The following is a 25,656-nucleotide window of genomic DNA, read 5'->3' as shown; positions in this document are numbered from 1 at the left end:
AGGGAAACACAGTAGCATCATTCTTAGGAGAGGGTAATTGCTCAATAAATATTCCTCTTCTGCAGCAGGGGAGCCTTTGGAGTTTCTGACTGCAGCTCCTTTATCCCTAACAAACCCCCTTCTCTCCGAACCCTCTGCCTGCCTCACAAGACAAACTTCCAATGCATCATCACCTCTTTTCCGTTCCCTGGTGAATAGAAATCACAGCATTGCCCTAGGGTTTCTCCCAAGAACCCACCTGCATTTAGAGGGCAGGTAGAAGCTCATAAGGAAAATATTACACTGCGATCATGCAGGCCTTGCAAATCTAAGGCTGAATCTCACTTGCTTTGGTGTTTCTTTGGTTTCATTTTATCCATGTGGCTCTAAAAAGGGCAGGTGAAGAAAATGAGTCCCTGGCATAAATAGTCCCATTCCTCTTCTCCACTGATGGATATTTGCCCATTAATTCCCTTTGCACCCACTCTCTCATGCCTTCATTTTCCCTGTGCAATTACTGGTCCTAAATCCTTTCAGAGAAGGGAAAGCATGCATCCCCAATAGCATTTTGCATCCACAAATCAAACGTATAATTGGCATCTCATGACGGGTCCCCACAAATCACGGTGCATTTGAAATTACAGGCACAAGATCGAGAGGAAATTTTTAGCCTTGTCTGAAAAGGTCTCCATAAAACTGTTTGAGAATAATAGGATCGTCCCCAAATCTCCCATTCTAACACCATTTGCTATTATTTTAAAATCATTATGTTTGCTGAGCTTCCATAATTTTTTGGCTATCCGTGGAAGATCTTATTCGATATTGCATAAGCTCTCTACCAGCTGTGCGACTCTCGACAAATAGAAATGTTGTAACAAAAAGACACTGGCTATCAAAAAATATAATGGCTCTACATCCAAATTACTTTTGAGCATTCAAAAATGATTTATTAAGACGACTGTATGCCAAAATAGCCAAATGTCTTGGTACACCTTCCCATGGAGATGGCAAGGGTCAAGTCTTAGTTTTCTTATGAGTCAACGTCCTTCTCTGTAGAATTTCCTTAATAGAATTGGAATTTCAGTCCAGCTTTCCTGAAAGTCAGATGCATGAATTTAGTGACTGTCCCATTATAGGAGTATTAAAGTGATATTCCTTAAACATGAAAATTATTAACTTGGGATTCTAGGCATTTGTAAAGAATTACGACTCCTGCCAATTAAAAAAGAGGGGGAATCAGATAGCACAAAAGACATCATTTGGCTTTTTCCTGTATCTATTGCTTGCAGTTCATAAAAGCATAGATTAAATTGCTCCTCAGTTTGATATGGAAAGTACTTAGTCTAAGTGGGGAAATCTGGGATGGACTATGTAACCTGTTATTATTATTTCATCTCTTCTTCTTCTCCTGCAGGCTACGCCCAGGAGGAACAGCTGCAGGAAGAGGAGGAGATAAAAGAAGAGGAGGAGGAGGAGGAAGACAGTGGTTCAGTGGTTCAGCTTCAGAGCAGCAATGACCCAGGGACAGACGAGGAGCTAGAAACGGGCCTGGAGCAGAAAGGCTGCTTCAGCTACCAGAACTCTCCAGGAAGCCACCTGTCCAATCAGGACGCTGAGAACGAGTCTCTGCTGAGCGACGCCAGTGACCCTGTGTCGGACATCAAGAGCGTGTGTGGTCGAGATGCCTCTGACAAGAAAACCAGCGCTCCCCCCGCGCTTCCAAAGGAGGCCCACAATTGCATGGATAAGATGACGGCCGTCTATGCCAACATCTTGTCCGATTCCTACTGGTCGGGCCTGGGGCTGGGCTTCAAGCTGTCCAACAGTGAGAGACGGAATTGTGACGCCAGAAATGGCAGCAACAGGACTGATTTCGATTGGCACCAAGATGCTCTGTCCAAAAGCCTGCAGCAGAACCTGCCTTCTAGATCCGTGTCGAAGCCCAGCCTGTTCAGCTCGGTCCAGTTGTACCGGCAGAGCAGTAAGATGTGCGGGACCGTCTTCACCGGGGCCAGTAGATTCCGGTGCCGGCAGTGCAGTGCCGCCTACGACACCTTGGTCGAGTTGACTGTGCATATGAATGAAACGGGCCACTATCAAGATGACAACCGCAAAAAGGACAAGCTTAGACCCACGAGCTACTCCAAGCCCCGCAAAAGGGCCTTCCAAGATATGGATAAGGAGGATGCTCAGAAGGTCCTCAAGTGTATGTTTTGTGGCGACTCCTTCGATTCCCTCCAAGATTTGAGCGTCCACATGATAAAAACGAAACATTACCAAAAAGTGCCTTTGAAGGAGCCAGTACCAACCATTTCGTCGAAAATGGTCACTCCGGCGAAGAAACGTGTCTTTGATGTCAATCGGCCGTGTTCCCCTGACTCAACCACAGGATCGTTTGCGGATTCGTTTTCTTCTCAGAAGAGCGCCAACTTGCACTTGACCTCCAACAACCGCTATGGCTACCAGAACGGCGCCAGCTACACCTGGCAGTTCGAGGCCTGTAAGTCCCAGATCTTAAAGTGCATGGAGTGCGGCAGCTCCCACGACACCTTGCAGCAGCTCACCACCCACATGATGGTCACGGGGCACTTTCTCAAGGTCACCAGCTCTGCCTCCAAGAAAGGGAAGCAGCTGGTGTTAGACCCCCTGGCCGTGGAGAAAATGCAGTCGCTGTCGGACACCCCGAACAGTGATTCTCTGGCTTCCAAGCCATCGAGTAACTCAGCTTCCGACTGTACAGCCTCTACAACTGAGTTAAAGAAAGAGAGTAAAAAAGAAAAACCAGAGGAGGTCACCAAGGATGAGAAAGTCGTGAAAACTGAGGACTATGAGGACCCTCTCCAAAAACCGTTGGACCCTGCAATAAAATACCAGTATCTACGGGAGGAGGACTTGGAAGATGGCTCAAAGGGTGGAGGGGACATTTTGAAGTCGTTGGAAAATACTGTCACCACAGCCATCAACAAGGCCCAGAACGGGGCTCCCAGCTGGAGCGCGTACCCCAGCATCCACGCAGCCTACCAGCTGTCAGAGGGCACCAAGCCTTCGCTGCCTCTGGGCTCCCAGGTACTACAGATCCGACCTAACCTGGCCAACAAGTTAAGGCCAATCGCACCAAAGTGGAAAGTGATGCCGCTGGCGCCTGTACCCACACACCTGGCCCCATACACTCAAGTTAAGAAGGAGCCAGAAGATAAAGATGAAGTCATGAAGGAGTGTGGGAAAGAGAGTCCCCACGAAGAGGCATCATCTTTCAGCCACGGCGAGGGCGATTCTTTCTCCAACAGCGAACCCCCTTCGGAATCCAAAAAGGCGGAGCCTTGTCCCCCGAAGGAGGAGGACAAGCTGATGAAAGAGGGCGGCGAGAAAGAGAAGCCCCAGGCCTTGGAGCCAGCGTCTTCTCTCAGCAACGGCTGTGCCCTCGCCAGCCACGCCTCAGCCCTGCCGTGCATCAACCCACTCAGCGCCCTGCAGTCCGTCTTGAACAATCACCTGGGCAAAGCCACGGAACCCCTGCGCTCACCTTCCTGCTCCAGTCCGAGCTCAAGCACAATCTCTATGTTCCACAAGTCGAATCTCAACGTCATGGACAAGCCGGTGTTAAGTCCTGCCGCCACGAGGCCGGCCAGCGTGTCCAGGCGCTACCTGTTTGAGAACAACGACCAGCCCATCGACCTGACCAAGTCCAAAAGCAAGAAAGCCGAGTCCTCGCAAGCACAGTCCTGTACGTCCCCGCCTCAGAAGCACGCGCTGTCTGACATCGCCGACATGGTGAAAGTCCTCCCCAAAGCCACCACCCCGAAGCCCGCCACTTCCTCCAGGGTCCCTCCCATGAAGCTGGAAATGGACGTCAGGCGCTTTGAGGACGTGTCCAGCGAAGTCTCGACGTTGCACAAAAGGAAAGGCCGGCAGTCCAACTGGAACCCCCAGCACCTCCTGATTTTGCAGGCTCAGTTTGCCTCGAGCCTCTTCCAGACATCAGAGGGCAAGTACCTGCTGTCCGACCTGGGCCCACAAGAGCGAATGCAGATCTCAAAGTTTACGGGACTCTCGATGACGACTATCAGCCACTGGCTGGCCAACGTCAAATACCAGCTTAGGAAAACGGGCGGGACAAAATTTCTGAAAAACATGGACAAAGGACACCCTGTCTTTTATTGCAGTGACTGTGCCTCCCAGTTCCGAACCCCTTCCACCTACATCAGTCACTTAGAATCTCACCTAGGTTTCCAAATGAAGGACATGACCCGCTTGGCCGTGGAACAGCAAAGCAAGGTGGAACAAGAGATCTCCCGGGTGTCGTCGGCTCAGAGGTCTCCGGAAACCATAGCTGGCGAAGAGGACACAGACTCTAAATTCAAGTGTAAGTTGTGCTGTCGGACATTTGTGAGCAAACATGCAGTAAAACTCCACCTAAGCAAAACGCACAGCAAGTTACCCGAGCACCACTCTCAGTTTGTAACAGACGTGGATGAAGAATAGCTCTGCAGGTATGGGTTTGCTCCCGGCTGGTCGTGACAGTGGCCTTGCGAGGAGTTTCTTGAAGGGAGATGGGTCTGTTTAGAGGCAGCTAATGTCTCCCCATACCAAGAGGCCAGTAGCTTGCTGGAATAGGACTTACGTTTCAGAAGACTAGGACATGACGAATGCGTCCTAATCGCTCTGTCAGTTTCTGCAGCGTAGAGCTGGGGGATAGAACAAAATGGGTTTAGATGGACTTCACAGATAACTGCTTCATGATACGCGATCCCCTTAGTTACCCAAGGCCCAACCTGCAACCTCCAGCCGAGGCTACTCCTCACTTTAATGAATAAGTACTAAGTTCTCTCACAGTCCCATTTCACCCCTTCACCTTCCCATAGTAATGCGAGTGACGTATAAAGTGGTAACAAAAAAAATAAGTGATCAACAGAATAAAGATTGTAGAGTTCCTGAGGGCAGCCACTATACGGAGATTTCTTAATCATTTTAGGAATAGTTTAAAGTTGTCTTTATCATTATTACTTGTAGTCGATGCTTTTTGCAGCTTACGGTCCGCAATTGCTACCTTCCACTCTCTTCCCTTTGTCTATTTCCTCTGTTAGGTTTCCTATGAAAGAGCATCTGCCCTATTCAGATGGTGGAAAACTATTCTCTGCAGAACAGAGAGGAAAACAAAAGAGGCGTATTTTCTTCTCTCATCCTTTCATTTTGCTTAGGCTAGACTAATGCCAGAGCCCACCTCTAACAAAGGTGGATTGCAATTGCATGCCTTGAGGCTTTATTTTACATAAGGAAACAAATGACTTTCTGCACCTCCATGGCCAATGCACATGGGGTCTCACAGCTTCAAGATAATCTGCCCCATGTATTGTAGAAGAGTCATCGGTTCCCAGACTATCTACGTCACCTCCAGGAAAGAGGACAGAGGCCAAGGTCAAATCCCTTTGCAGACGAGTCACACTAGCCATTTTCAAATGTTTTCAAGGCTGGGTCTTAACAAATCCCTTCCATCTCCCTTTTTGTATTTTCTCTACTTCCTTTCCTCTCCCCTCCAGCATGATACCCCTCCCCTGCCCTGTGTGCTAGAGACCCTCGCACGAATTCAGATGTCCTCCACCTTGGGCCACACCCCAAGATGAGGACCAAACCTGACATGTCAGTTCAGCCCTTGTTAGTTCACTTTATGTCATGCTAGGTTACAGATGAGCTCTTTTGATTCCTTCACAATAAGATATAAACAGCTAATGATAACTTACCATAGAAGCCCTCACCACCCCCTCTCGTCAGAGCATTTGTTTATAGTAGGAGACTTTCAGATCAAGCCACAAAGGTATCAGCACGAGTCTGAGTCCAGGTGGAGAGAGGTATTTATATAGTGTAGCTTTGGGCTCATGTCTCAATGGGTAGGGAGATTTGCTGAGTGTGAGGATGGTCAAAATGAAGTAAAGGTTAAAACAACTGATCTGGGACTTTCGGTGAAAAGATCTAAGAGCTTCTGATAAAGGGGGACACCACCCTATAATTCTAATGGCTATCTGGGCCCAAACGAAGACTATTGTTTTGTTTGCATGTTTTTGTCATAATAATTAAAATGTGTTACTGGCAGATTCAGCTTTTGCTTTCCAAGCATGGTTTGTTCAGCTCACACTATTGAAAGAAAAGCTGAAATGTATCTATTGAACCTACACATGAACTTGGGGCTCAGCAAATCTGTTTATTTGCTATATCACATTTTAAATTTTATGTAACTTGCTATTATTCTTTTCTGGTCCTTCAAAAAAAAGACAAGGTGGATATACACAGCACACCCAAAGAGAAGAGGGATACCTCCAATCTCATAGTGTGGTAGGTCCAAACCATGGTGAAGAAGACAACTAGGTCGTGTTGATTTGTGCTACAATAAAGACCAATTTTCCACCTGTTAGGTTTGTAATCATTTTTTTAAATGAATATCACAGGCAAAACATTGTGATTTGTAAACAGAGCGAGGGGAGGAAAGGAACACCTTAGTGAACATCTGAAACGTACATACCTGTTCTAGGGAAGCAAAGATAAACCAATAATTTGGGGGAAACCTACACAAAAAGTACTTACAAATCTGTTAAATGCATAGATAGGAGAGCTCTTTTTCTCATCTCTCTGTATTGGTACAGGAATAAATATTTCTGATTTGGACCTTCAAAACACCATATTACAGCGTTATCATTATATGAAACCCAAGTTCCATCCTGATATATACATCGTGATGCCGTGATTCTGAGGGAGTATTGCAGAAAAACATGTGTGTATACAAAACATGGTGTGGGTGTTTGGTGTATTTGTGGTGTTCTAAAGATATTCCAATCTGCCGGGATCGTTCCCACATCAGCAGCACACTTCTTTGATGCTTTGGTCACCTAGAAAAGAATTCCTCCACTCTCAAATCCTCTTCCAGAACAATATTTATGCAACACCTTGCTAACTTCTTAGAATCATGCATATACAGAGGGTGCCAAAAAAATGTATACACATTTTAAGAAAGGAAAAAACTGTATTAAAATTGTACTACTCAAGATATACCAATAACAAATGATGAATACAAGTCACGCGTATACATTTTTTTTGGCACCCCTGGTATGTTTTTAAATGATCACAAAATAAGGTCACTGTTATCTGGAACTCTAATTTCAGCTGGTATGCATGACGGCGCAAATTGTACAAAATGACATGACATTTTAGAAAACATGGTGGAAATTTTGGGAGATTCGCCGTATCTGTCTTCTCTATCTGATGGCAGTTTTGACCTGAATTTTCTTTCCTTCCTGGGAAATGGAAAAATGCTCTGCCAAATATTAAGTGCAACTTTTCATTAAAAATTCATTGGGAAATATTAAATGTGCATCCCTATTGTAAGAAAGAAGTAATCTGAAATGATTTCAGTAGGCATTTTGTGTATACCTTTGAAAACCACATGCTCTTGAATAATAGAAATTAAACAAAGAGCAAATCAATGAGTCTAAAATGCATAAGGACGTGAAATTATAATCATTACCATGTAATATAGCAGCACACCTAGCCTTGAAATTGGTGGCGGGAATGAATTCCAGTCCAATAAACTGCCACCTTTGTTGTGGAGGATTTTATAAAAATCTATGTTCAAGGTGAATAGCATGTAAGGTTGCCAGATAAAATACAGAATGTCCAGTTACATTTGAATTTCAGATAAATGACAATTAAGTTTTAGGCTAAGTATTCCCAGATATTGCATGGGCCATATTTATACTAAAAAATATATATATTCATTGTTTATCTGAGATTGAAATTCAAGTCAGCATTCTGTATTTTTATTTGCTAAGTCTGGCAACCCTAACAACATGGATTACATGGCAATTTGGAAAAACAAAATGAGCTGGACTAATTTATTTTTCAATTACAGTTGACATACAATATGCTGTTAGTTTCAGGTGTACAATATAGTGATTAGACATTTATATACTTACAAAGCGATCACCCTGATAAATCTGCTACCTATCTGACACCATACAGTCATTTCAATATTATTGACTATGTTTTTTGTGCTACACCCTACATCCCCATGACTACTTTGTAACAATCAATTTGTACTTCTTAATCCCTTCCTATTTTCCACCCAGCCCCCCTCCCATCCCCTCCCATCTGGCAACCATCAAAATGTTCTCTGTATCTATGAGTTTGTTTCTGTTTTGTTTGTTCATTTATCCTGTTCTCTAGATTTCACATGTAGGTGAAATTATACGACATTTGTCTTTACCTAACTCCACTCAGTACAGTTTCCTCTAGGTCCATCCATGTCGTTGCAGACAGCAACATTTCATTCTTTTTTATGGTTGAGTGATGTCCCATTGTATGTATGTACCACCTCCTCTTTATCCATCCATCCAATGGTGGACCCCCAGGCTGCCTCCACACATTGGCCATTGTAAACAATGCTGCAGTGAACATATGGATGCATAGGTCCATTCGAAGTAGTGTTTTGGGTTTCTTCGGATAAATATCCTGAAGTGGGATTATTGGGTCCTTCTGTCTCATGTTATTGCTTTTGTTTTAAAGTCTATTTTGTGTAGTATAAGTATTGCTACCCTAGCTTTTTTTATTTTTTTCATTTCCATTTTCGTAAAATACCTTTTTCCATCCCTTTACTTTCAGCCTCTGTGTGCCTTTTGATCTGAAGTGAGTCTCTTGTAGGCAAATGTAAGGGTCGTGTTATCCACTCAGCGACCCTATGTCTTTTGATTAGAGCATTTAATCCACTTACATTGAAAGGCATTGTTCATAGATGTGTAGTTATTGTCATTTTAATTTTATATATATTTTTTTTCTTCATAAAGAAGTCTCTAACATTTTTTATAATGCTGGTTTGGTGGTGATAAATTTCTTCATCTGTTTTCTTTGTTTGTTGGTTGGTTTGTCTCTTTTGTTTTTTGTTTTGTTTTGTTTTTGTCTGGGAACCTTTTTATCCTTCAATTCTAAATGATAACTTTGCTGGGTAGAGTAATCTTGGTTGTAGGTCCTTGCTTTTCATTACTTTGAATATTCCCTGCCAATCCCTTCTGGCCTGCAAGGTTTCTGTTGAGAAATCAGCTGATAATCTATGGGAGCTCCCATGTAGGTAACTAACTGCTTTTCTCTTTTGATTTTAAGAGTCTTTCTTTGTCTTTAACTTTTAGCATTTTAATTATGATGTGTCTTGGCGTGCACCTGTTTGGTTTCATTTTGTTTGGGACTCTGTGTATCCTGGGCTTGTATTTGTATTTCCTTCACTAGGTTAAGGAAGTTTTCTGTCATTATTTCTTCAAATAGATTTTCAATTCCTTGCTCTCTCTCTCTTCTCCTCTGATACCCCTATGATGCAAATGTTGGTATGCTTGATGTTATCCCAGAGGCCCCTTAAACTATCCTCATTTGGGGGGATTCTTTTCACTGTTCTGATTGGGTGTTTTCTGCTACCTTATCTCCTAAATTGCTGATTCGATCCTCTGCTTCATCTAATCTGTAATGTATTCTTCATTTCAGTTATTCTTCATTTCTGACTGGTTCTTTCTTATGTTTTCTATCTCCACTTTCATGTTTCCTATGTCTTTGTTGAAGTTCTCCCTGAGATCATTGAGCATCCTTATAACCAGTGTTTTGAACTCTGCACCTAGTAATTGCTTGTATCCATTTTATTTAGTTCTTTCTATGGAGCTTTCTTCTGACCTTTCATTTGGAACATGTTTCTTTGTCTCTTCATTTTGGCTGCCTCCCTGTTTTTGTTTCTATGTATAAGGTAGATCTATACTATGTCTTCTAGTCTTGGTAGAGCAGCCTTATGTAGTAGGTGTCCTGTGGGGCCCAGTGACACAATCTCCCTGGTCACCTGAGTTAGGTTCTCTAGGTATGTCCCCTGTATGGGTTGTGTGTGCCCTCCTGTTGTAGTTGAGGCTTGGTTGCTGTTTGTACATGAGTGGGAGTTGGCCCTCAGGCTGATTGATTGTTAGGACCGGCCTTGACTACAGTGGAGGAGGTGCTCTATAGGGGCTGAACCTACAGAGTACAATTTCCTTTAGCAGGGCTCTGGTGCCTGCCCAGTCTGCTCTTTGGGTGTGTCATTTGTGGAGGTGGTTGGGTGGTATTCTGATGTGGTCTGAAGCTGGCCAACAGGTGTGTTGGTTCTGGGACCTTTTGGGAGGGGCCCTGGTGCAGGCCCAAGTCAGCTGCTGCCTATGCCCTGCCCTGGGCCCTTGGTATGAGCTACAAAGTAATCTGCAGATAGTTGCCACTTGTGCTTGGCTTGGAGGTGCCTGGGAGAGGCTAAGCTGTGAACTGAGGCCAGCTGCCGCTAGTGCTGGGCTTAGGGCTACTTAGCAAGAGGTACGGGGCACACCAAGGTCAGATGCTGCGTGCTTGGGGTTTGTGAACCTTTGAGAGAGTCTGCAGCATGAGGCAACATAGGCCGTTTGTATGGTAAAGCCAGTGGAAGTGGTTTGAGTGGGCCCGCAAGTTGGGAGGGGCGGGGTCTCAGGGAAGCAAGTTGGGAGGGGCGGGGTCTCAGGGAAACACCGGGGTGGAGTCAACGGCATTAGTCAGGTGGATGGAGACTCAGATATGGCGGCTGCCTGCATCTGCACGCCGAGAGCAGAGAGGGCTCAACAAGGAAACAATGGATTCTGCCAGTACTTCTGTCTGGGAGAAGGCTGTCCCTCCAGCCCTCGCCCTGAGGCCAGACAATTCAGTTCCTCCCCATATGTCCCCGGAGCTTTTCGAGCTGCTGCCCAGCACTGGAGCTCAGAGCGAGTGAGTGTATCAGTGGGTAAGTCCATGCGCGGTTCCTTTAAGAGGGTGCTAGCCGCCTCCATCTCATTCAGGCACAGTCTCTGCTGGTTTTCACAGCCAAAAGTGATGGGGACTTCTCGCCCTGGAATCCTGGGCTGGGGAGTCTGGTGTGGGGCTGGGATGCCTCACTCCTCAGGGGGAACCTCCACAACTGAGATATCCCTCCTGACTTTTAACCAACGCACATGGGTGTGGTACCAGCCCATTCCCCATCTCTCCTCCTCCTACCAGTCTTGACATGGGCTTAGTTTATTTCCTTAGTTGTAGGATTTCTACTCAGCCAAACTTAAGATGATTCTCAATGTGATTGTTGCATAGGTTAGATGTAATTTTAATGTGGTCGTGAGAGGAGGCAAGCCCAGTGTTTACCTACTCTGCCATCTTGACTGGCTCCCAGTGACTATTTTGAAAGCTACCAATTTGTACTCTTTAATCCCTTCCTTTTTCACCCAGCCCTCCAACCCCCCTGCTGTCTGGCAACCATCAGTTCTCTGTATCTGTGAGTTTGTTTCTGTTTTGTTTGTTCATTTATTTTGTGTCTTAGATTCCATATATAAGTGAAATCACATGGTATTTGTCTTTGTCTGACTTATTTCACTTAGTGTAATACCTTCTAGGTCTATTCATGTTGTTACAAATAGCAAGATTTAATTCTTTCTTACGGCTGAGTAATATTCCATTGTGTATATGTACCACACCTTCTTTATCCATTCATCTAGTGATGGACAATTAGGTTAATTCCATATCTTGGCTATTGTAAATAATGCTGCAATGAACATAGGAATGCATGTATCTTTTTGAATTTGTGATTTGGATTTGGATTTCTTCAGATAAAGTGCAATTGCTGAATATTTAAAATAGAAGTACTAAAAATAGTAGTTCTATTTTTAATGTTTTGAGGAACCTCCACTGTTATCCATAGTGGCTGCACCAATTTGCAATCCCACCAACAGTGCATGAGTGTTCCTGCAAGGATTCTCCACATCCTTGCCAATACTTGTTGTTTGTTGATTTATTGTTGATAAGGGCTGGACTAATTAATGTCTGTAAGAGGCATCGACCATTTCTTCATCCACTAAATAAACCTTCCCTCCCCCCCTCCCTTTCTCCTTTTCCTCCTTCCTCCCTCCCTCCCTCTCTTCCTTTTTGACTTCCCTCCCTGCGTTCCTTTCATCCTTCACAAATATCAGCTGTGCTTTTACAAAGCAGTAGCCCCTATTTAGCGATGACTGTATAATGGTGAACCAGCAGTTGTGCTGATTATAATAGCCAAACGGGCTGGGCCTGCGGCAGGCTCTTCACAAACATTATTTCACTTTTTTCTCACAAATAGCCCTGTGAGGTAGAGGTTGATTCAGCCATTTACAAGAGAGAATATGGAGGCAGAGAGAGTCTGCGTGAGTGTCCCAAGTTCCCACCATCTGTGAACCTCACTCATTCGTTGTCACCGACCTAGAAAACCATCACTTCATGCCAAGCTCTGTGCTAATCCCGGGGAATAAGCCAGTGACCAGGACAGGAATCCACCTCTGACAGACTCGTGGCAGATACGGAGATGGGCAGCTCTGGGGTAAATGCTGAATGGAGCTCACAGGATGGCATCTGCCGAGGAAGTGAGGGGAATGGTGGTTTTAGGAGGCAGAGAGAGGTCAGGGGTGGAACTGTGGCTGCCAAGGCTGCGGAGCCTGGGTTCAAACCCCAACTCATACTTTCTCTGATGTGTCCTCTTTCTGTAAAATGTGGACATAGAAAAGTGGTGAGAATTAAGTACATGTATGCGATTCATTTCTATGAAGCCTGGCACATGGTTCTCAAGGAAGGTTAGTGTAGACGGTCTCTACAGGCCCCTGCATTTACCATATGGCGCTAACCAAGAAATGACCCAAATTCTGGTGAAAATACATATTTAAGAATTTTTTTTTAATCCTCATCCTGACATTCTGGAATGTGTTTTGGGGTAGCCAAATGAGAACTGGGAAAGGGGATCAGCTATGAGACTACAGCATTTCTAATGCAGCAGGAAACAAATGTGTCGTCTCCCTGAACATTCTCATTTTTCCCCAGCGATTGGCTTAACTCCCTTTGCGCATCAGCAAATCTCCATCTCAGTTGCACTTTCCCCCCTCATTTGGACTTCTGAATGCTCAATCCTGACGTGGATAATTTGGTGCTTTAATATAGAGTAACATTATTTTTCATTTACTCCAATCTGCCATCAGTATCATCTTTTCATTTAACCAGATGCAATTCTTTTTTTTTTCTTTCGCTAAATTGAAAATCCATGAGCGACAGGGAGTGCAATGTTTTAATTAGCTCATATTTTTTATATGGATTTATGTCTTTAAAATACATTTGTGCAATTCTTCAGCTAAATTAAAAACGTCTTTCTGTGAAAGTGAGGAGGGGAAAATAAAGAGCTAGATTGTGTCATTAGCTTAGGTAGATACAGATGGAGGGTAGGATCTAGTGGAGGGGTACCCACAATCACTGGAGCTCGTGCCTGGCCTGGTTTTGAACTTGCCCTTCATTTAAAGGAGTCTTTCTCTATAACGATTTCTCAGAAATGGCCTCAGGAGGAATTTTTTTAAGCCCTCTAGTAAGTAAACAAGCAGTTACCTTCAACGAACTAATTTGAAACCGAACCCACTGCTGAACAAAACAGGAAAAAAAAAAAAAAAAAAAAGAAGTGATAATGATAAACAGTTTTCTCCTGCATTTCTCTCTTTGTCTTTTTTTTTTTTTTTTTTTAACAATCAAGTTTAAAGCTTTCCACGGTGCTTTTTTTCTATGTTATAGGAGACAAGTGACATTCCGTGGTAAATGGGAGAAAAAGCCATGCAGAACTGAAATCTCTCTAATGCATTGACACTAACTTGCCCTCTATTGTTGGAAATGAGCAGGAGCTCATGATTGTTCATCAAACGGCTCCTAATGCAGTTAAAGCATTCAGCTATAATTTCTCCTTGCATTTATAATTACTGTCATAGACTGCACACCTCGGTGAGCAGATTAAAGCTATAAACTATTTAGCCGCGGCTCGAAGACGAGGAACTTGATTTGTCTGGCAGGAGTTATTTGTTAGGGAGCTTGACACTTCACATAAAAATGACTCAACTTGATGAAGAACAATGCAGTTTTAGCAATGCAGGATTTTAAATCAGCCCCGACACCACGCCCTGCAAGAATCGTGGGGCAGTTTGTTAAATGACAGGCAGGCGGGGGAGATAAGGGAGTGAATGCGTTAAGGGAACCGAAGCAGGAGAGGATTTGCTGTGCTGTCTTTCCTGACTTTTTCCTCGGGAGGAGCAGGAGTTGGTTGAAACTCGGTGCACGTCATGTGCTCTGGTTAAGTCCAGTGTGAACGTTACGGGAGGCTCGCCTGGCCGGAAACGGAGGCCAGGAGGCCAAGGCACACGTCCCATTTGACTTTCAGGGGTTTTGGAGAACTTTGTGCTACAGTTGAGACCATTCACCCCCAAAGCCCAGGCAGCCAGGGCTGTGTGGGAAGTGGTGGTGGTGGTGGTGGTTCTTCCTGAATACTCTTTATTTCTTTGTTTATTTCTTTGTGCTTTACTCGTAGGCGGCATATGGTATATTCAGGCATAGAGGGCATTCCTATTGGGCAATCTTCTAGGGATGCTGTGAAAACAAAAAAAGGAATTGGTGTGCAGATTGATAAGAGACCCAGTACTACCTGAGCGGCAGCAGTGTGGCTGCCTTCCTCCCGCCTCGGTTTGTGTTGGGGATTCAGTAGTAGAGCATACGGGCCACTTTCAGCCCTGGACCTGGCCCACAAGGCAAGTGCCTGAGACCGTCACTCTCTCTCTATTTTCCACCTGATCACCTGCTTCCAAGCATCCCCTTTCATTTGCTTGAGGCTTACGTCAAGATGTGAGATGGGTTGTGCCGGTTTGTTTGAAGAAATACGGAGAGATTGTGAGTACAGATTTAACTCAGACAGCTCTGGGGGGCGGGGGGTGGACAGGAAGTGTCAGGTGGCGTTTGGGTGCCCCGGAGAAACGATGGAATACAGCACTCACTGGGTTTCTTTCCCTCTGACTTCCCCTTGCTGTCTCTGCCACCGGCTACCTTGAAAACTGCCACTCGTGCAGTCCGGGGCTGTGCCCTGCTAGTAAAGTCTGCCCTGGAGTTTTCAATGCAGGTGATGATGATGGTAGTGGTGACAGTGATTAAATGTGCGGGGGGGGGGGGGGGGAATTAAGTGCTTAAAACAGAGGCTGACACACGCTATTGTCCTCGCTGTCATTAATATTGACAGAGCGTTAGCATTCATTGCGCATTTAGTGTCCCAGCTATTGTGCTGGGCCCTATACATACACATATACATATAATCTCAGTTCATCCTAACTCTAAACTTTCTGTGAAGAAGCAACTGTGATCACACCAGCTTACAGGTGATGAAACCAGCCCTCAGAGAGGTGAAATGACCAGCAAGATCACACAGCTAGCAAGTGGCAGACCTGGAAGTCAACTGTGGACAAAAGAATGATTTACCTCCAGCCGGAATTTTGGCCCCAAATTCTCCCAGCAGCTTTCTGGTGTCCCTTGGGTTCAGTTCTGCTGGGTGCTTCACCAAAGTGTGAGGCGTGAACCCTGTCCACAAGTTGTTTGCATGGGAGAGAAGATGGATGGGCAAAAAGAAAATGTTTAACTGTCCTAAGAGCCCAAATCTTTGGCGTAGACAACTGTCTACCACTTGGGCCCTCCAGCAAATTGGCACTTACAATGTGCATGGCTTTGTCTGGTATTTTTTCATCTATGGAGAAAAAAATTATGTTTCAGGTTATGTTATTTTCAATGCTGCATTACTCAATTTCACAGTCAAATAATTCTCTTTTTGTTCACCCAAGGATTTTGTCATGTTTAATTGTTTATGGCTTTCTCCTCCCCCCCCCCCATATTTGCTGTAGCCTCCACTTCCCCCCTTGCTGCCTTCCTGTAGAGTCTCTGGTATGCAGTAACCATGGTGATGGGTCCACATTGGATAGTGTTTGCTCTGGCTTAGAAGTCAAAACACCCATCAGGATCTCGTCATCCCAGAAATGTAAGTGGATGAAAAGTGGGAAGACTTTGGATGTGGAAGAAAGGCCTGTCATGAAGTCTCGGGAGATGGGGACTTCTAGAAATCTGAGGAAGGAAGTGTATGGCTGCTAGGCGCGGTGGGGAAGAGCTTGGCCCCGGAACTGTGGAGGCCCAGCTGAGAGACCGAGAGTAAGTCACGTCACCTCCCTGATCTCCCTCAAGTGACTGCATGAAGACTGACCTCACATAGCGCTATCAGGATAAAATGAAAGAAAACCCACCAAGTGTCCTCCTCATGCAGCATCAGGCGCATGGAAACCCTCAATCAAAGACAGCCTCTCCTAATTGTTAAAACACAGCCCACCTAGAATCGAGGTGGGTTGAACGTGTCTAACGATGTTAATACTGCAACGACAGCAATTCTGATGTGCTGGGACCAAGTCGCATTTCCTGCCTCAGGAACCTCCACTTGGGAAAAGCAAACATGTTCATTAAACAGTCCACGTTATAGGCTGAGGCTGTGGTGGGTGCTGCAACGGAGCGTGAGCCGCACAGCTGGTCCTGCCCTCAGAAGGCGGACCGTCCATCACAGAGGAAAAACATGGCACCCAAGACTTAGGCTGTGCTCAGCGCTCTTACAGGGAATGTACTGGGCCAGCGGGAGGTGAGGGGGCTCAAAGAAGTCTGACCAAACAAGCAGAGGTCTAGTCTGAGTCTGGAGCAACGCAGAGGAGCTAGCCAGGGGGAGCGGGAGGGGGAGAGCCCTGTGGAAAGAAGAAATGGCGAGAGTAAAGCCTCGCAAGTTTAGGGAGCAGATGGTTCACTCCAGAACATGCACGTCATTCAGCACAATTGGAGCCCCACTTGGGGAAAAGATGGCAGAGAGAGGAGACGAAGTAGGCAGGGGGGTTGATGGGTATGCACACGATGGCTTCTACTTGGGTGGGTAATCTTTGTCTTGTGAGCTTCGTTGAGACAGATGTTAATGAAGCCTTGCTTTATTGAAATAGTTGAACATTCTTTCCATAACGGGGACAGTGTAGGTCTGGGGAGTGGTGGAGCAGTGGACTTTCCCCTGAGCCTCCCGTTTACGGGATGTGAAGTCGACGCCCACCGCTAACCTCCAGGAGGGCAGGGGTTAGCTGCCCATATACAGACTCTCTAAGTACTGGAAGCAGGACAGGAAGGAGGGAGGACGACAGGGAGGATGGAGGGGAGGAAAGAAGGGAGGAAGGAAGAAGGCTAGCTATCCCGGAGGTGATCATAACTGCCTTTTGATATTCTCCACGTGCCCAATGACGGTAACACCTACGTCACTCATCAGTGAGGCGGATCAAGTAGATTAAGTAAGTGAAACCCTTAGCACAGCGTCCAGCACGTAAGAGGAACCCCAAGTGAAGGAATCTTCCAGCTTTGCACAGCCCAGAGAAGTATGAGGAAGTGAGAACATGCCCAGGCCTCCATGATCTGCCCAGGGGACTCCCGCTGCCACGAGGTTTGGGCTTCTGAGTTCAGAAATGTACTTTCCGAGGTGCACGTGCCCATAGGAGCAGAGCAGATGGCTGAAGGGAGCCACTCTGCGTTTTATGTGGCAGGCAGACCAGGGACCGGCATTCAATCGTCCTGTAATTCCTACTCTCGGAGAACCAGCTTCCTGCCAGGCTCTGTTCTCAGCGAAGAGAAGCCCAGACCTTACATTCTAATCCAAGGACAAGCTGATAGTAACACAAACGGCTAACATTTATTGAGCACATAACTAAAAGGGAATAATTTCTAAGAACGAGGGGCTGCCAAGGAAATACAGGATCGTGTAAGAAACGACAGCAGGGCCACCCACTTTAAATAGGGGTGTCAGGGAAAGAAAACGAGGTTGAGAAGGAGCCAGTCAGGTGACAAATTGGGGGCATTGGTGTGTTCGATTCAGAGAAAGGCCAGAGAGTTGGCAGCTGGGGCGAGGGGCAGGACATGAGTCGGGTGACAGGGAGCGGAGCCTGGGGCAAACCAGGGCTCTGTAGAACATCCTAAGAACTTTGGGTTTTTTCCCCTAAGTCTAGGAGAAGCAATTGTGGGGTTTCAACAGGCAAGCGGCATGAGCTACTTTGGGAGATCACTCTGGCTACTGAGTGAGGAGTGAATGAGAAGGGGCAAGAGCAGAGAGAAGCCTGAGGGAAGGCGGGGGAAAGACAGGGGTGGGCTGACTGCACTGGAGCCAGGGACCGCGGACAGGAATAGTGGCTCCAAGGGGGCTCCAGGTCACTCAGAACCACGCTTGTGCAGGAAGGAGAAGGCATGTCAGACAAAGAAGACATGTAGGGCTTTAGGATAAATTCTGCCGACTTCTAGAATGGGCTCTAGGCACAACTGCTCTTTCTGCATCTCCCCTGGACCTCCCCCAACTCCGAAGCTTGCCCTTTCTTCTGTTTCCCAAGAAGAATCCCTTTTGATCAAAGTAAACCAGTCCTTTTATGCTTCTCCAGGAATTAGGAAGTATACAGCAAAAGGTCCCCGCTGTGCTCACCTTCCTATTTTTCAGTCCTAATTTAGCTCCTCTCTCCGTTCTGTGATTCTGCCCCCCTCCGCTGAGCCTCACCACTAGGTGGTCCTGACTTCGGCAGAAGATTTACTGGCAGGATGACATGGAAGAACACATTGTGTTTTTTTTCAAGATGATTTAATGACCTTTTTGGCATCCCCGTGACTGCTGAAATCTTCCGTAATTATTCAGTTTGGCGGCAGAGAGTTCTGTTGATCAGAGGAAGGCTGGTGTAGATGTCAAATGTCAATAAATTTGCAATCCATAATTGTAACCACTCGATGCCAGAGCAGGCCGGGAGATGACTTGGTCACAAGGCCATGAGTGGTTCAACCAACACAAGCACCGAAATTTCTCAAGTGTTACACGTGCAAAAACATCCCCCTGTCTTCCCTTCCTGCATCAGCTCGTTTTCTCTCTGCCAGCCTTCCCTCCCCCTGGCCCCCCCATATTTATGTCCTCGCATTATTTCCTCCCCTGGAGAGGGGCGTGCTTCACACTCTATTGTCCAGTCTTCTGGTTCCATCTCCACCCAGAACCAGTGATGCTGGCAACACAGCCGCATGCTCCCTAGAGAAGGGTCATACGTTCTTTTTGGTCTTGCTGTTCAGGTCTGTTTGGCTCCTGCTGGAGACCAAGCATTGATTTTGTTCTGCTTTGCTTGCTTTCCGACAGCGTGGTTTATACTGGAAAAGTCTGTGTCAGGAATTAGAGACTGTTTCTAACAATGGGGAAAATTCCCTAACATAAACACACCATTTGTGGCCTTGCACTTTGACACGTGCAAGTGAACTGGAAGATGCTAGAATAGCTCTGAAGTCATGGAAACGTGTGACACAGGCGTCTGCTTAATAACTCATCTAATTCCTTGAGCTCACCTTATCAAGTTTTAACCTCCGAGTCTCTAAGTTCCTAGTTCAAAAATGCAGAGTCTCCTCTGTCCTCGTGTTAATTTTTAAATTATATATCATTGTAGCGAGGCCCCGGTGGTGAATATGATGGGCCATTTTCGCATCTGAAATGGGGAATTACAACTGAACATTAGCAATCGCTTATAAATCACTAGAGCAAAGTGGTATCTGTGACCACGTGATATGAACTGGAAGGAAACGCAGTGCACAAAAGAGGACCGGGAAGGAGGGTGGTGATTTTCAAGATAGGAAATTGCAAGCTGAAGCTCACATATTCCTCAGTGTGTGCTGAGCAATTCCCAGGATCCCAGGGGACCTGAGGTGAGGTTTGTCTGAAGCTGGGGCTCTGCTCTGTGGCTGCCTTTCATCTTTCTTGCAAATATTCATTCATTCATTCATTCATTCATTCATTTTCAGTCAGAGTTGACATTTGATATTATTTTATAGTAGTTTCAGGTGTACAGCATAATGGTTAGAACAGATATTTTTTCCTTGGCGATCGGGGAATGTGTTCCATGGCTCAGTAGGAATGAGCAGAAGGGCAACAGGACATGTCAATCCGAGGCAGCATCTCTGCCAGGCCACCGGAATGCGAGCCAGGCACTGGGCTTGGGACCATGGGGGCTGGGTGGCAATGCCCACCCTGGCTGCAGAGCACTGGAGAGGTCTGTGGGTCAGGCTGTCTGGGCTTGAATCCAGGTTCCACTGCTCCCTAGCAGTAAGAGCAAATGTCCTCAACTCTCTAAGGCAGTTTCTTCATCTCTAGAATGGGCGTAAGGGGTGAGAGATAATCCAGGTGGTGTTTTAGGGCGATGGTTCTCAAGTTTGGGCACAGACTCACCTGGAGGGCTTGTTGAAACCCAGAGGGCTGATCCCCACCGCAGAGCATCCGATTCAGTAGACTGGGGGTGGGGCCAGGGAATTTGCATTTCTAATAAGTTCCCAGATGATAACATGATGCTGATCGGGGACCGCCTCTGAGAACTGCTGCTGTGGGCACAGTACCTGGCATGTTGCACGGGCTCTAAAACGTCTGCTCTTACTAGATTTCATTCAGTCTTTACCCCGGCTGATGTTCTCTGTCCTGTATGATGCTGAAGCATAGAGGACACGAGAAGACAGGAAGCTGGGAGAGTACTAGGTGGCCCGGACATTGGCAGGACTCCACGGAGACCATGTAAAGGAACAGGCAATATCAGCTCAGTTGTGTCAGGAGGAGGTTCCCATCTGAAGAGCCTTGATGAGCAGTCAAGAGAATAGGCCTTCTCTTGACTTAACTCTGAAAAGATGGGACGGAAAATTCTGTTGGAAGCCATACTTAACGCTGTTCGGCATGTTAACTCTTAATTGCTGGTCAAAATCTCAGGTTTATAACTGACTGCAAACTAAGTCAAAATTAATTTAGCCGAACAGGGAATCCATCCGTTCAGCCAAGGCTAGAGTTGATTTCATACACAGATGAATCCTAGTTTCAAAGGATATATGTCATCGTAGGTCATCAGAATTTGTCTTTCCCCGTCTTTCAGCTCAGATTTCCCCTGCGTTGCCTTAATTTTCAGGCAAATGGCAAGATTGGGTGGACCAGCTCCTGGGTTACACCCTACCAGCTAAGGAGTTTCAGTGGAAAGAATGCCTATTTCTCAAGACTGCCAGTCAAATATGGAGTCACATACTCTTGAAGCAATGCCTGTGGCTAGAGGGATGGATGGTCTCTTCAGACTGGGTCAGACACGCACTCCGGGAAGCAGTCAGTGGAGTCTGCACTTTACAACTTGGGCTGAGATTGGTCTGCCCAGAGGGGTCATGATTCCGTGTCTTTTTGGTGGGGAGAAATGACCCTGAATCTAATTCATCTTGTTCAAACTTAACCTAGACCATCTTTCCACTCTTCTGACATCTGCTAATTTTTCTGATTCTGAAATGACAGTGAGTGGCTCCTGGTACCCCAGCGTAGGATTTATGAACCCTCGTCTTTCATCTCTCCCCTACTCTCTATTGCATCACTAGCTTTTCTGGATCGGACCTCCATAGTGCTTGTCCCACTTCACCCTTCCGCTCTGTGGAAGCACACCCTAGCTCTCACAAGAACTGGTGCAGTGGTCACCTTTAGACTTTTCATCTCTGCTTACTACTCTGCTCCAGCTTGCCCAGCACAAAACTACCAGATTAAAAGTCCTAATTCAAAGCTCATACCATGGTGAGAAGAGCTCTCATTTCATGAGTGTTTATCCTACCTCGGAGACTTCAAATATAGTTTTTCTGATCCTGATATTAACCATTTTCATCATTTAAACCTCAACTTAAACATCATCTTCATTAAGGACCCTTCCCTAAAAAATTCTAAGTCAGGAGTCATCAAATATTTTCTATAAAAAGCCAAATAGTAAATATTTTCAGGGTTGTGGCCACACCATCTATGGCACCACTGTTCAATCTGCCATTGTCCCATAAAGGCAGCCATAGGTCATGTGTAAATGCATGGGAGGGGCTGTGTGCCAATAAAACTTTATCAACGGACACTGAAATTTGAATTTCATGTCATTTTCATGTCATAGAATATTCTTTTAACTTTTTTCAACCATTTAAAAATGCAAATTATTAGTTTATAGACCCTAAAAAAGCTAACAACAACAAAGCAGGTAGATTTAGCCCACGGGCCATAGTTTGCCAGGCCCTGATCTAAAGCCATCCAGCCCTCCCACATCCCTTTCTCATCACCCTGTTTTACATACTTTATTAGATTTACAATGGTCTGATATTATTTATTTGTGCATTCTCTTGTGTCTGGCACTGTGTTAGGCTCCAATGATATAGCAGTAAGCAAAATGGCATTTTCCTTCCCTTCACAGATCTCATAGGAGGAGAAAGAGAGGAAACAAAACCAATTAATAAGCAAGATTATTTCAGATCCCATGAAGGCAATAAACTTCTAAGGGCCTGGGTAGCATTGGTGCTGATTTACTTTGGGTGCTCCAGAAAGATCTCTTTGAGAGGTGACATCTAAGACATGAAGGATTGAGGGAGCCAATTCTGAAATGAATGAGAAAAGGATTTCAACCAGGACAGCAAGTGCAAAGGCCCTGCGGCGAGTAAGAACTGGGAGTGTTGGGGGAAACTGACGGGCCAGTATCGCTGGAACTCTGTTAGCCCAGGGTGAAATAATTTTGAATATTTAGCACAGACCCGCTTATGCAAGCCATGATGAGGAGTTTAGAGTATTCTGAGTTCATTGGTGGGTTTTAAACAGGGGAATGGCACGTTCCAAATATTATTTCTAAGGACAGCTCTGGCTGCTGTGCGCAGAATGGATCACGGATATACATGTGTGTGAATGTGCCTTTCTTTCCTTACCAGGAAGTTCCTGGAAGACCTTAGCCATGGACCCTGCACATATTAAGCCCTCAACAAAAACTTTGTGAAATTAATGTACTAATTAAAACCATTACCATAGCATAACTTTTTCTTGACCCCTTGACAAGCAAGGCTTTTTACAGCCAGGTTCCTGAAGCAGGTGGATTTATATCATAAAATTCAAAAATTACAGCTTATAACATAAAGTGACCTACCATTATGTGGCAAAACAAGCAAATTAATACCAACGGTAATAAATGTCTAGGCACTAATGTGGCTTGAGTATGACATACGTTCCTACCACTTTGAGAGTAAGGATTCAAAATGAGGCTTGAATCACCCAGCACCTTCTAAAAGAAGCACCGGATTTCTAGATCCAACCGCAGTCCATTGATGTATTTTCCATTCTCCCTCGTCATTCAGTCAACAGTATTTTTAAACACATACTCTGTACAGGCACTGGGATCCAAAAATGAGCAGGACAGAGGTCTCTGCCCTTCGTGGAACTTGTGTGCTAGTTGGTAAACAATGGAAGGGACAGCAGCCAATAAACGAAAGCAATCGTTTCGGCACCATGAGTGCTAAGTGTACAGGGCAATGGGACGAGGACCCGGAAGGCTACTTTAGATGGTGGGCAGGGAAGGCCTTTCTGCGAAAGTGACATTGTTGCTGAGGTCTAAAAAATGAGAAGCAACTCATTACCCACTGAGGCAAGGAAGGAGAGCTCCAGGCAGAAGGAACAGCACATGCAAGCTTCCCGAGGTGAGAAAACGCTTGGCGCATTCAAAGCATTTTCTAGCACAGGGGTCCGCAGACTTGTTTGGTCACAGGACCGGATAGTAAATGGTGGACGCTTGGCAGGCCATGCAACATCTGTTGCAAATACTTGACTCTGCTGTTGCAATGCAAAAGCAGCCATAGGTGAGACATGAATGAGGAGGTGTGACTGAGCGCCAGTAATACTTTATTTACAAACACAGGCGGAGGGCCGGATTTGGCCCATGGGCTGCCCTTTGTCAGCCCCTGATCCAATAGGATAGTGTCATCACAGATGGGGGTCCCCGAAGCAGAACCTAACATCAGGATTCCTGGGCAAGTGATTTCTTAAGAACGTGCTCCCAGGAGAAACTAGTACGCGAATAGAGAAGCAGAACAGGGGAGGGGAGAAAGCCAGGCATGGGAGTGAATTCAGACAGGGCCCCAGCCTCAGCCTGTTCCCATGTGGAGTCCTGAGGTGTTTGTTATTCCTATCTGGGGAGTAAGGGCTGGGCTCTGGTACTCCCACCGCAGTCAGTCATTGGCTAAGGGCCGTCCCAGGGGGCACAAGCTCACACTAGGGCACGTGTGGGCAAAGCAGCTCCAGAGCCATGAGCCATCCATGGAAGAGACCTGCGCGTGTATCTGTAGGAAGGAAGAACCCACAGCCACCGGGAGTGGGGCACAAGGTTAGACTATAAGGAATCCAATGGCACCTTCTCAGTGCCCTCTTCAGATGGCTTTCACTGGCCAGGTTCTGACCTATCTCCCACCTTTATGGAAAAAGGCCTGTTTCCCCAAAGGTAAATTTCTAAATGAAGGTATGATTTCTAACTACCTCTCAAAGCTGATGCTAAAATATTTCAAATTCTTTTGTCACAAAACAAGTGTCAAAACAAGAGGTGCCTTTGCCTCTTCGTTTACTGATAAAATAATTAATTTAAGCTGTAACCAAAGCTGTATATATAGCATCCAGGCTTTTGAAAGCAATCAGAGACACAGTTGAACAGCCTGCCATGCAAACCAATGAAGGAGAGGGAACTGGCATTGAATGAGCACCTACTGTGTGCATTTTCTTATCTTTTTCTCATTTAACCCTCACCACAGGCTTTTATTGGAGATATTATTATCCCCATTTTATAGATGAGGAAACTAGGCTTAACTATACGCCCCTTCCGGGCAGAACAGGGGCTGCAAAAATTTTGTAAATGCACAGTTTATATTTACAGACTGGACCTCAGAAAGATTCGTAACCTGCCGAGGGAGACACAGTGACTAAGTGACAGATCTGGGATCTGAGCCCAGTTCTGACACCCCAAACCATACATTCTCTAGTTGCCCCTTTCAGGCTGGAGATTAGGAATAAATACCAGTGGCTGACCCACCACTGCATGCACCGCTCTGCATGTGTGCAGGTGGCATTCCTGGGTGAGGCACGTGATTCGTATCATTTGCTCTCATGGAGGGGCATGGCAGGGACTCATCCCCACTCTCAGATCAGCAGCAGACGCCTGGGGGCCTTTTGTCCTGCTCCCTGGACAAGTCGTTCCCTGGACTCGCGCCGAACAGCCATAGTGATCTCACTCATTCAGTCAATAGGTATTTATTGAGCACTTACTATGTGCCAGGCACCACCGAAGCCCTGAACACACAAACTTTAATAACAATGATAGTTAACACTGAGTGTGCTTGCTACCGGTTTTCTCTCCTTAGGTCCTCTCCAAATCCTTGGTAATATAATAGGTTTCATTGTGGAGCCCTATTTTGTACGGGGGGGGGGGGGGGACAACTGAGCCTTAAAAAGGTTGAGGAAGTGGCCCATTATCATACAGTTAGGAAGCCGCAGAACCGGGATTTGAATGCAAGTTTTCCAGGTCCACCATCACGGCCATGACACTCTGGCCTGAACCTTGAAGAAAATAAGGGCTAAGACTTACTGAAAGCTCACTAGGTCCAAGATGCCCTTTAAACCCTTCATATATGTCAGGTCATATCCTTGCTGCCATCCCACATCCACCAGACGTGTCGCTGAGATCAACCCCATTTTACAGAAGTACCCAAATGTTACAGGAATTAGGTTACTTGACCCTCATCACGCAGCCTTTACTTAGTGGAGTCTGGATTTAAACCCCAGATCTGCTTGATTCTAGGGCCTGGGAAGCAGACTTAGAAATTTTTTAAATTACAAAAAAAGGTGGGGGAAGAAATAAAACAATAATAATGAGTATATATTGAGGGCTTGTCAGGAGCCAAATGCTAGGCTTAACCCTT

The 25,656-nt window shown here is 45.8% G+C and overlaps 1 protein-coding gene across 4 annotated transcripts in view; it reads left to right on the top strand.

The window, feature by feature from the left end:
* Positions 1-25,656, top strand: part of TSHZ2 (teashirt zinc finger homeobox 2) — a 420,481-nt gene that overhangs the window by 243,081 nt on the left and 151,744 nt on the right. Inside the window, exons 2-3 of one of the 4 annotated variants that reach the window (XM_019726069.3) lie at positions 1,394-4,469; positions 5,064-6,249. In XM_019726069.3, the coding sequence (XP_019581628.3) occupies positions 1,394-4,461 (3,068 nt within the window). In that variant the 3' untranslated portion in view covers positions 4,462-4,469; positions 5,064-6,249. Of the gene's footprint in view, positions 1-1,393; positions 6,250-25,656 lie in introns of those variants that run through there. The other 3 variants (XM_019726070.3, XM_019726068.3, XM_019726067.3) reach the window with 3 other exon arrangements.

The sequence above is a fragment of the Rhinolophus sinicus genome, chromosome 13, assembly GCF_057876585.1.
Source record: "Rhinolophus sinicus isolate RSI-liver-muscle chromosome 13, RSI-T2T, whole genome shotgun sequence".
In the NCBI taxonomy this organism is placed as follows: Eukaryota; Metazoa; Chordata; class Mammalia; order Chiroptera; family Rhinolophidae; genus Rhinolophus; species Rhinolophus sinicus.
Note: the sequence above shows the minus strand (reverse complement) of the source record. Positions and strands in the feature narration are given on the sequence as shown.